The 11930-nt window shown below is 31.0% G+C and overlaps 2 protein-coding genes across 22 annotated transcripts in view; one reads left to right on the top strand and one right to left on the bottom strand.

Annotated features, from left to right (window-relative positions):
* The window catches only part of LOC108750649 (cytoplasmic dynein 1 intermediate chain-like), a 24045-nt gene extending 23296 nt beyond the window's left edge, over positions 1 to 749 (bottom strand). For 14 of the 20 annotated variants that reach the window (XM_018490259.1, XM_018490261.1, XM_018490260.1 and 11 more), the window contains exon 1: positions 584 to 748. The gene's annotated coding sequence lies outside the window, so the exon portion shown is untranslated. Of the gene's footprint in view, positions 1 to 579 lie in introns of all 20 variants that reach the window. The other 6 variants (XM_018490253.1, XM_018490258.1, XM_018490257.1 and 3 more) reach the window with 3 other exon arrangements.
* Positions 750 to 1125: 376 nt separating this feature from the next.
* LOC108750650 lies at positions 1126 to 10533 on the top strand. 2 transcript variants are annotated; one of them, XM_018490275.1, is made up of 12 exons: positions 1126 to 1316; positions 1623 to 1781; positions 3201 to 3398; positions 3736 to 3855; positions 6161 to 6272; positions 6877 to 7000; positions 7081 to 7216; positions 7662 to 7718; positions 8526 to 8651; positions 9416 to 9669; positions 9748 to 9935; positions 10015 to 10533. In XM_018490275.1, exons 1-12 carry the CDS (start codon positions 1301 to 1303, stop codon positions 10313 to 10315), a joined length of 1791 nt encoding a protein of 596 aa, XP_018345777.1. In that variant the 5' UTR covers positions 1126 to 1300; the 3' UTR covers positions 10316 to 10533. The 2 variants fall into 2 exon arrangements, with proteins under 2 accessions (XP_018345777.1, XP_018345778.1); XM_018490276.1 differs by lacking the exon at positions 7662 to 7718.
* The last annotated feature ends 1397 nt before the right edge of the window (positions 10534 to 11930 follow it).

Genomic DNA, 11930 nt, shown 5'->3' with positions numbered 1-11930 from the left:
TGATCAACTACAATCGAATACGAGGAGAATAATTGATTGTGATTCGTCCAATCCTTGGCTTAAGGTTTAAAAATCTATTGTAGATCCGGGCTAAATTACATATATATATTGTCTATTTCTACCAATGTAAATTAACCTTAATCTCAGTTTAATCTACTCTTTATCCTTTTCTAATTCTTAGAACTAGAAGGAGATAAAAGTAAGTTAAACCAAGATTAAAGTTTACAGTAGCAAAAATGGACATTAACCACTGCAGATAACAAAAACCGAGCTTCAGATGAATATGGTATGTAAAATTGGTTGAGGGAGTTACTGCAAAGACCAATGTACTTATTGATTTCTTAGCGATGACGTCAACTCAGGTCAAATTGTCTACCGTTCGATCAATTACAAGTAAAATTAATTTCTTTCGATTGTGATCGCTCAAATCATCCGAAATAACGTGTCGTTTAAGCAAAATTAATTTGCATTGAATGCAACGAAACTTTGAACAATGCACTGACTCGCATTTTAATCTAAGCGATGTCGACGGCATAGTAAGTCATTAACACAAACCAAACGCGACAAAAATGCTGCAACTTACCTTCACTATAAACAACAAGTAGAGCGAGTATAACGAGCAATCTAATATACAAACTTTTCAATTTTTACATTATTTCAAGAAAATGGTATACATTTTATAAATCCAAGATTCTTCGCAACACCCAAGATACACCACAGACTTCTACCGACTTTTACCAAAGAGAAACCTAAGAGAGGACATGATGGCTCAAAACCTATAACCGCAAAATACTGCCGCGCACTACTGCCCTCTAACAAAGTGGATGTAAACTACATAGCAACGTCCACTTTTCTTAGGGTACATCCACTTTGTCAGAGGGCAGCAGTTCGCGGCAGTACGGTTACAGGTTTTGGGCCGTTATGTCCTCTTTCAGGTTTCTCTCTGCTTCCATTATGGGCAGAGATATCACATCATATAGGGAGCAGTAGAGAGAGGGCACAGAGAGAGGTGAGAGTCTGAGAGGGTCTCTAATCTTCGCTGATTGTGAGTGACACTGGTGACTCGGATCTCGGATCGGTGAGTCAGTGAGTGGTGACAACTCAAGTGACAGTGTTAGTGGCATTAGCGGCAGTGTTCGCTACTCTGTTGCGCAGTGCGTTTGTCGATCTGAGTGAATTCGAGTGGAGGTTAGCGTCGCATCTGCGTTCGTTCAAATCTTCTAATTGGATACTCCTTTCCATAGTTTCTGTCACTTTTGCGAAGGAATAGCAGTAATAGACAGAACGGAACATCGCGAAGATGGGCGACAAAACTGGTAAGCGATAAAGAGCCGCCTCTACTTGCTGTTGTCGTACTCAGATAGAAAAATGAAAAGAAAAAAATTCAGGCGGGGAACGATTCTTATTTCGAAATCGATTGTTGCATTTTTTTCGTTTCGCGAATAGTACTTCTTCGATATTTAGAACATATTGAACTAAATTATTGTATAAAAAAAAAACAAAAGAAAAATATGAGGGAAGAATTTGGAACGAAATTGCAATGCGTTCCTCGATTTTATCTCGCGCGATAAGGACAAGATAAGGGACTTTCTGTAGACTCTTTTCTTCTTTTTTCGGGACAGAACACATCGTCATGACGCCGAAATGCAAGACAGCGAACTCCACGACATTGATAATTGAGAGACAAGCTCTGCCGCCAGCGGAAACCGGGAACGAGAACAATGTCCACATCGCTGGTGGGGATCACAAGGGGATTGTTATCAATAAACAGGTTGTGGCCGGTATGACGTAATTGCTTTAATTGATTGATAATATTATATATTTAATACTAATAATAATATTTTGAAAATGTAAAATACTTAAAGAGTAGCACGTAAAATGTGAGGCATCAGCAGTGATACTGCTTACAAGCCTATAAGGATTTTTAATACATTTATATTGATTTGTAACATTTTTCACTTAGTGAAACTAAAATGTAATGTTGGTACAATTGAATGCAAATCGATTTACATATTTTTTAATATTAATAAATAATTTAATTAATTCTTTTAAAAGTTATCAGGTTATCATGACAACAACAAATGTGCAATTAAAATATGTAAATATGTGAATTGATTTATATTCAATTGCATTTAGTGTATATCAGCATTGTACTAGTTTTTCCAGTGGAAAATACTATTAAAAGGATCCTAAAGTTATCTTACCAAACGCAATAACTTATGTCACAATTTCTTTTTTTTTTTTTATAGATTTAAAAGTCCGTTTTCAGAATTGAAGTATGTGCATTAATACGCATGGTGGAAAAAACTCAGGTGTACTTGTTCTTAAAATGAATGATGTATGGTTCTGTGCAGACGCGCAAACACCAATACGACCATTTAAATATTTGCACCACAGTAATTTTTAAATATCACATCGATAAATTATCCACGAGAATTGCTTCAGACTAACGAAATACTATTAAAGCCCGTTGATTTTATGGAAGTTCGCACCATAAAAATTTAAGTTTCAAGAGCAAGAAACTGATAATGTGGTACTACTTTTATCGAAGAGTAATCACTTAATGTTATCATGAGATAGTGTCTTCGAAATCAATGGCTGCGTTCAGCAGGACACAATAGTTTTGCAACCGTTTTATGATTCTCTGCTGAGATTTAACCATTTCTCTTGATCTAAAAGCATAACCCAATCAGCGTGAAGAAAACTTCCAATTGCAAAATAAACGTTCTGCTGAATACACTATAAAATCGTGAATCTGACAGAAAAAAGCGTCGCTCTGCTCTATGGGGATTGAGATAGATTTTAAGAAAAAATTTTGATAAGTAAACACACACACGCGCGCGCATACACCAATGCACATAGGATACATATTATGTGATTGGTCCTGAGGACCTGGATTACGCTACGAGCAGTTAAAGTTTATTTTTTCATTGTTTTCGAGATTATTTCATGGATAATGGACGCATTTTAGAATAAAAATTACATTTTTTGCGCATAATCCGAATCTGCAACAAAAGTTATATTTAAAAAATATTACTATCTGTAATATTATATATATATATATATCGTATTAATATATAAATATATAAACATGTAAAGGATTACAGAGAGCATATAATATGTATAAAAATTAAGGAAAAATGTGGTATTTAAATAAATGTAATCCGAACACATCGCATATTTAAGTCCAATTGTTGTAGTAACAAATGGCGAGGTGCATCCTGCCCAACTGTGCCTGCAATTTAGGGTGTTTCTCGTAAGCGCACAAACTGGAAAGCATACACAAGAACAGAGAACTCTCCAATTTTGGTTTGTCGACACGCTCGCCGAGGCAGAACAGCCAAGTGTTGCGCAAGAATTTTTCCGAGAACTCGTGACGCCGCAGGAATTTCCTAGAGGTGAATCGTAATGTGATACGCATTGATTGACAATCCGAGCACGTTTCTTAAAATTATATTTTCAAGATCAAATGTATTCGATGTAACTAAAGTCTCTAAGTGGAGCTTTTTTGTTTTCTTATAAACTCATTAGGATTAAACTTGTTAATTTTAAACTGATGGCAATTAAAGAAGCAGAACGTGAAATTCTATATGATATTCAAGGAAGAATATCAAATTTAATATTTACGAAATCACTTGTATCGATTAATCTTTTATATATAAATTTCTATGATTGATATAAAGTTTTATTCTTCCTTGTTGTGTAACATTTTACAATGTTAGTTATCTTCCGCAGATTATGTGGGATTTATTAAAAAGATAATTAAATTGATGCAACATAAATATCCCAGTATTAAAAAACTAGAGGTGGAATTGAGACAATTGGAAGAGCCCATCACTCTTCCGAGCAGGCCATGTAAGTTTTAAATAGATATTCCTTCTTTGTTAAGTACTACAGAAATAAATTGCATATAAAGTATACTAAATTTAATCCTACATACATTTTCATTTTCAAATTATAATGTACTTTGGCTTAATAAAACAAAAAATCTAATGGTATGGATGAAGGGAAGAGGGTGATTATTAAATTAAGCTGATTAAGTTTAATAGCATTTATTGAAAGATACTAGTCGTATTTCAAGTGCACATTGTAGCTGAACTCTAAAGGAAATGCACACTTGACTAAAACTCTCAGTGGTTCATATATCCATTACGTAATTTAAATCAGGATTTTCTCATGTTTTCTGTACGCAGTTACACTGTATTGAGCACTGTTTTGGACATCTATGTCATACTTAATTTCTATTATTCACAGCTACTGGTCACTTACTATTCACACTTCCTCTCTCTGAGAAAGTTATGTGGAGATCAGGTTCGAGAATGAAAAGAAATTAACTTTTGTCACATTTCATTGATGTTTATTCCTTTCTTTTCTCATACACTAATGATCCAAATGAAACTAACACACACAATATATTTTCTTGTAACACAATAATTACTTGATAAAACGTTTGTAATTTTTTGTATATAGCATCAGATTAAAGGAAAAAAGAAATTTCTTTTTATTTTGATAGTAGATGTACAGTGTTTTATTTTAATTTTTACGTTAAAATATTTCGAAAAATATAAGATTTTTATTTTTTGAGATATTTCAATGTAAATATTAAAAAGATAAATCATCCTGTATATATTATACATTCTATCGCTTAGCACAATAATCTGGTAACCATAACAACATTGATTTAACATTTATGCATTGAATTATATCACGATATCCTAGTCAGCAACTTAAGGGTCATTCAAAAAATACGTTCGTTAAAATCGTGGATTTTTCCCTCTCCTCCTCCCCTCTTGGTAACAGAAACTATAACCTTCCCTCCCTCCTAAAGTAAACGTAAAATAAAATCCCTCTTTTTTAATAAAAGAAAGAAAAGTCATAAGCACTAATAGTAAAAAAGATATTTTTATATTTCATACACAATAAGGATGAAATGATGCTTATAGTGTGTGAGCGTAAAAACGGAACGCACTTTTAGAATCTATTCTATTCAATCGCGCAAGTAATTTAAATGAATAAGCAGCGATATAAAATCGAACGTTTGCGTTTTCTTTAACTCTTTTTCCCTCTCTCCCCTTCGTTTACTTGCGTAACACTTTTGATAACCCCCTCCTTTCTAAGTGAACGTATTTTTTAAATAATTCCTTAAAAAAGAAAATACATTTCTATTCCCTTTGTTAAAATTAAAATGAAACATGTTACACGAGTTTATAAAAATTATTATGCACTTTGATTATGTGAAAAAGGATTTTCCAATCTATTTAACTGAACGAGCAATTACTAGAGAATACTTTAGATATTAGAGTGTGAAAAACAGCCCATTTGATTTGACCTAGATTTTCTACATACGGTGTACAATATATACATATCTACCCTCACAGCATGTAATTATAGATAAAACTTATATATCACAAACATTTTAACGTCCAACATACACGAACAACGATATTTAATTACACGATAAATATCAATTATATTTAGAATATGGATTTATTTAATTCAAATTTAATTTCGTCAATGCTATTTTGTTTGCATTAATTTCAAAAACGAAAATTCATAGCATCAGAAGCGTATGCACACGTACTTATAGCTACATATCTTATCATATACATACCATAAAAATTACATTTATTTGTCTGTCTTAAATTGTAACTTTTTTTTCGAATTGGTTATTCACTGATCATTATCATACTATATAATATAATGACATTGCCACTTTAGTCTTCATTCTGTAAGGAAATGCATCTATGTAGAGCACGAACCTTCTATTCGTGGTTATTAGCTGCCATAATGTATATGTGTTCAAGTTTCCACTCCCACATATAAGCTGTACCTTTCACTAACGGTTCTATCTCGACTCTATAGCTATAGAAACAAAGACTTAAGTTAAACTGTGCACTTATTACAGTTATATTTTGAAACTTTTACACTTCTACTTTGGATAGATTAAAAACTATACCTACTACACGAGTTTAGACTCATCTACACTCATCTACACGGCAAAAAATTTAACTTGCATATGTTATGGAGTGCTGTATTCTTGTTTTAATGCTATTAACTGTCATTTTAAAGTTATAATAGGCGGCTTAAAAGTTTGACAAACTACAATGTTCCTAACATAATTGCACAATTAAATAAATATTTCTTTTTTTTTTATTAAAAGTATCTACAGATGAAATAGTCATGGGTCAAATGATTGAGCTAACAGTAGAAAAAGTTCTGGAGCTTATTGAGTCTGCCTATCCAAATCCTGTTACCGTGGTTGACATTGCGAAGTAAGTAATTGTATTAAATAAAATTTAGATATATGGGAAAATAACATGTTAAATAAAATTAAATTTAAGGAATGTTCGAGTTCGATTTGATTCTTCAAAAATAGATAATTAATTGCCCGAACTTTTAATCGATTTACTAAGGTTCGAGTTTAAGACAGATTGATTCGTTTAATAAATAATCGGTTTCTGTTTAAAGAATTAAGATTGTTGAAGGTAATGATCATAAAAAAGTAATAAATCAACGGTCATTTTGACGAAGATATTTATATGCATAAATTTGCAAATTTACTATCGTATGTTTCATATTATTATATTTTATTAAGTTAAGGATAAGTAAACCTGTATAATGAAATACTATAATGAAATACTATAATGAAACATACTATTTTATACTAGTTCATTAAGATATGCACGTAGTTTTACAATTTTATTCAAATTATGCAGATATTTGTGATTTTGGGTGGGCCTTAGCGAAGTCCCAAATTTTCGGCACTTTTTACTAAAGAATCACCTTAATCAATCTTATTCTAAAGCCATTCAGAAACAGATTTTTTAATGAAACTCGATTATCTCTAATTAAATTTTTATTTTATTTTATTTTTAGGGAACATGGATGGGAGCTATCAGCTGTGGAGGCTAAATTAAAAGAGCTTCAAGAGAAAGGGCTTGTTAAAGCAATAGATCATGGGGCTTTCACACGTGTTGTCCATGAGGATACTCAAGTCCAAGTAATTTGTTATTTAAATATAAATGTTTTAGTTAATGTTTTTGTTAACATATAACGTAATGCTATAAAATATATTTTTAGGTAGTAAAGTCAATGCCAACGATGGCAAGCGCGAAGCAACCCACCATTGCTATCATTACAGCTCAATATTGTGAAAAACTTGCTGTGGATTCATTGATTGAGAATAAGGAAACCTTTGTTCGCTATACAACTGTTGGTAAGGCTTTTTTCTATTTACTATTCACTATTGTTTAAGATATACTTTATATATCTCCAAGAACAATAATCCTAAAATACTTCCGATATAAAATTATGATAGGATAATGTTTTGAAAAATAATTAATTTCTCTATTATATTTTTTCATTAGAAAATAATTGAAATATTAGAAGATACTCATTTAAAATATTAGAAGAATAGTTCTGTTGACTCTCTACTTTTATCTCTAGCTATATTTTTTTAAATAAAATGTTTACTAAAATTATTTTTAAAACATTTTAATTAATTTATACAGATAAAATTTTGTTAGCGTTCTAGTTACAATCATTAGTCATTTCTTTTTTTCCACTCTCATGTAAATATAACGCGATTTATATTGCTCGCTAATCAGCGACAAATGTTTAAACAATAATGGAGGTATATTTCACCATGCATGAAACTTTAGGTACCGCAAGTTCATCAGATGCAACAGACGGAATTCCGCGGGTGATATGCCGTTTTGGTAAAGTAACTTGTAACATAACTTTATCATTTTAATGTCATTTCATAGCTTGCCAGTTGCTTGTGAACCGAAGAACAATGCAAGGCAAAATGGTGCTACAAATGTACATTTTGAAACACATTGATTCTTTTATGTTGACATTACAAATTCATTGTATTTCGTTGATTCAAATTCATTGATTTCATGTATTATACATATATGTGTAAAATTCTTATATAATAGTTTTTGTTTTGTGTTGTGACCGTTTTGTATGGCTTTATTTTTGTTATATGTTATAATTTTGTTAGACTTATTCATATTTTGTATTATATTTATTTTATGTGGTTTGTATAATAAAATTATTTTATTAATTTTTTTTCTGTGAGTAATAATATAATAATTATATTTTTTATATTTACTTCTCGTGAAGAAGATTTTATCTCTTTTTTTTATTAATAAATACATTATCTGTTTTCAAAAATTTTAATAAAATATTTTAGTTCTTGATCACTATTTCCATTCAAATGTATTCAATCAGTAACTTCTCGACAATACTATAATAGATAAGATTATCAAAGAAATTTTGTTATACTATTTGCTTCTCTTTGTTATGTCTAGTATTATTACTAGACTTGGGAGATGCTTCTACATGGAATGGATTATTACCTATCTATTTTATCGTCACATAGAACACAGGTTCCGTCCTACTTTGTTGATAGCCGCACAATGCACATATAAAATACAAATCAAGAATATACATAGAAGGAAATATAAACTTCAAAATACATAAAGATATAAGTAATGAATGCATATATCATTTTGTTATAGGAGAATCAAATGTATATACTTTGGGCAATATCGGTGCGCATAGGATTGTGTGCACTAAACTACCAACTGTAGGACATACTAGAGAAGCAATGACCGCAGCTGGCAATACCACTACTAGATTGTTGGGTATGCATTTAGCTTTAAATTTTTTATTTTATATTACAGTCCGTGGCCATATTATTAGATTAACATATTACATATTTTTTATAATTTATTGATTTTTAATAATCAGATTTACATTATATTATCATTAGGTTTATCATTTTTAGGTTTGTTTTTTATTCCTATACTGTACTAGAACTCTTTTCTCGCTTTCACCAAATTAAACATTATACTTACCTATCTGACTTTAAGTTCCAAAAGTGTACATTAACTCTACTATAGAAAATAGACAAATTGTTATAATCGAAACATAAAAAAATAGTTGTCTATAAAATGAATGCATTTGTTTAAATTTTCTTGTTGCTTATAGTGTTAAAAAGTCCATAAACCTGTTAGTGATAAAAGCCATAAAAAATGCATATTTTCTATTTATCGATGAATGTTAATATAAAAATTATTTTACATTATTATAATTAAAGCTCTAATAGCCGCCAATAATGGTTTAACAAAATATTTAAAAAACATCTTTTTATTTTACAAAAATAAATAAATATTTGATGAATGCTATCAAAATTATTTTTTTATTAATTAAAAATGTAATGAAAGAGAAACCTCTACTTTAGATATGTAAACATAAGAATAATTATTATTTTTAGTCACATATAATAAAAAAGATCTATCGAAAAATCTGTACATCTAATGACATGGCCAGTGACTGTATATGTATATATATCTTTTTATTTTCATTATATATTATTACAATCTTTAGCCTTTGAATATATTCATAGGTACATTTCAAAAAGTGGATTTTGTTTTTCTTGTCGGAGTTGGTGGTGGTGTTCCTCATTATACAGATTACAATAAACACGTTCGATTGGGCGATGTGGTGATATCGCATCCAATGCCACTTAATAAGAAATACGCGTATGTTTATTGTGAAAGTGCTAAGATGAATGAAAGCGAAAACTATCATTTTGAGACCAAGGAATATTGCCCACCAAATCTTGGTCTTCAAGAAATCGCGGCAACTCTGAAGAAACAGGTAATTTCAATCAATTAGGCATTGATGTATGTGAATCCATGTTACATGCTTATCTAAAATATTTATCTTTTTCTGTAGGCTGAAAATGAGACGTTTCCGCCATGGCAAATGTATATGAAGGAAGGTTTGCAGAATTTGGTCAATCAATCAGAACATGATTTTAACGCACCACCACCAGAATCTGATAAACTATATATGGCTATTGGAGAGAGGGATGTCATCGAAGTATCTCATCCAATCGCTCCTCAAGATTCCATAAACAAAAGGTGAAAATTCAACATTTCATCGCACATGCTGTATACTTTTATTTTATATAAATATATACTATCTTTTTCATTATTGCAGAACTGATGGATGCTCCCGAATTCATTTAGCACCAGTAGCTTCTGGCCGACAAGTCGCACGAGATGATCAACTTAGACAAAAGTTTGCGAGCCGATTCGGTGCGCTCGCATTTGATGCAGAGATGGATGCTGTCGTAGAGAGTATCTTGGGTAATTGTCGTGAGAATTTCATTGTAATCCGCGGAATTGCCGATTACAAAGACGGCACTCGAATCAAAGAATGGCAACCATACGCGGCATTAGCAGCAGCTAGCGTAATGAAAGCTATTATCTGTGCTATGGATCCACCAATTAATGACTAATATCACTTCTCATCTAGTTTTTCTAACTTTATTTTACATAATATAACAATGCAGCGCGCATAATTTTTCATAGGACAAAGAATGAAATCTAAAATCAAAATAGCACATATTACATGAAGTGCACAAAAATAATTAAGTAACTGGCTTATTCAATGAAGTTCCTTATTAAATTAATACTTAAAAATATTTACAAGTGATTGCGCAATACCTTTGTAGATTAACGCAGTATATTATTGTAAATCTTTTATAACTTTGTTAGTGCCATTTTTACAAACGCTTATTTGATAATATTTATTGCAAAGGTGTTTTTACTCGATGTTACATTATTAATATTGAGGTAAAATACTTTCGAGAAAATAGTAAGAAAAATATTTGATTGCGTTGTTATTTCTTGAATTTTTGACGCGCTAAGGCTTGAAAAAAAATAGTGCCATTATTATTTCCTATAATTATCGCATAATACGTTGGAAATTTTGCAACGAGATTTTTTTTTTTTTTTTTTTTTTTTTGAGAAAATAAACTTACATTCGTCTTGAATGTATATTAAAGGAGTGTGTTGCAAACACATATATATTCGACTTTCAACACCAATCAGAGGCAACAAAGACTAATAACGCTTTAAAGGATCATTCTCTGGATAAGTAATGAATTTAATAGTGATTCTATCTAACTTAATCTAATAGCACTACTGTTGCTGTACTTGCTATGATTAGGATGATTAGATATTGGACGAGTTCAAGTCGGCAAAGCGACTAGTTCTGCTTGCCGAGCAATTAAACATGATTGATTTGATTCACAAATAAAAACCAATCAAGCTCATTCATTTGGCAAGCATGCCTAGCCGCTTTGCCATCTTGAATTTACCCACAGCGTTAGGTCCAAACGAAATACGAGTTAGGCAAGTTATAAACTGTTGTAGTGATAGGTATAATAGACGCAAATGGAACTGAAAGTAAATTTAACAGTATTTATCAAATTGAAATGAAATTGTCGTTACAGTATATTGCTGAAGTAATTATTAAATGTTTACCAGAGTATATATTAACGTTTTCAACAGATATGTATGCATTCTATATTCACACAGTATACATCTACGAGGATCAAAATGCATTTTTCTGAAGTCCTAGATTACATGGACGAAACGCATAACAAAGATTTCTATTACAATGTGCCAACGTGTTCATACTTGTTAAATTCACTGCCCTTTTAAAAAATTCAGACACTCTCTTCGCAAAAAATTTTCAAGATAAATTTTCTGTACCTTTAAATATTTCATCGGGGTACCAATTCTTTCGATAAATCTACATTTACAGGATAGTGCACACAAAAACTTAATATCTATCAAATTTCAATATGGGCCTAAAAGATAGAAAAGATATATATACATATACAGGGTGTATCTAAATGGTCAAACTTCGGGAACGCGTAGGGAATCGATATAAACTAAGAAAAAAAGTCCTTTAGAGATATGGTCGCTTTTACTTTGTTTTGGAGAAAATTGCAAAAAAAAAACAAAACGTAATTTATATGATTTATATTATTCGAATCAGCGACTCATTACGTTAATTAGATCAATGCTGCGACACGAGTTGTCCCTACAAAATGCAATACGTGC

The sequence above is a fragment of the Trachymyrmex septentrionalis genome, unplaced genomic scaffold, assembly GCF_001594115.1.
Source record: "Trachymyrmex septentrionalis isolate Tsep2-gDNA-1 unplaced genomic scaffold, Tsep1.0 scaffold37, whole genome shotgun sequence".
Lineage (NCBI taxonomy): Eukaryota > Metazoa > Arthropoda > Insecta > Hymenoptera > Formicidae > Trachymyrmex > Trachymyrmex septentrionalis.
This window is presented reverse-complemented; position numbering and strand designations above follow the sequence as displayed.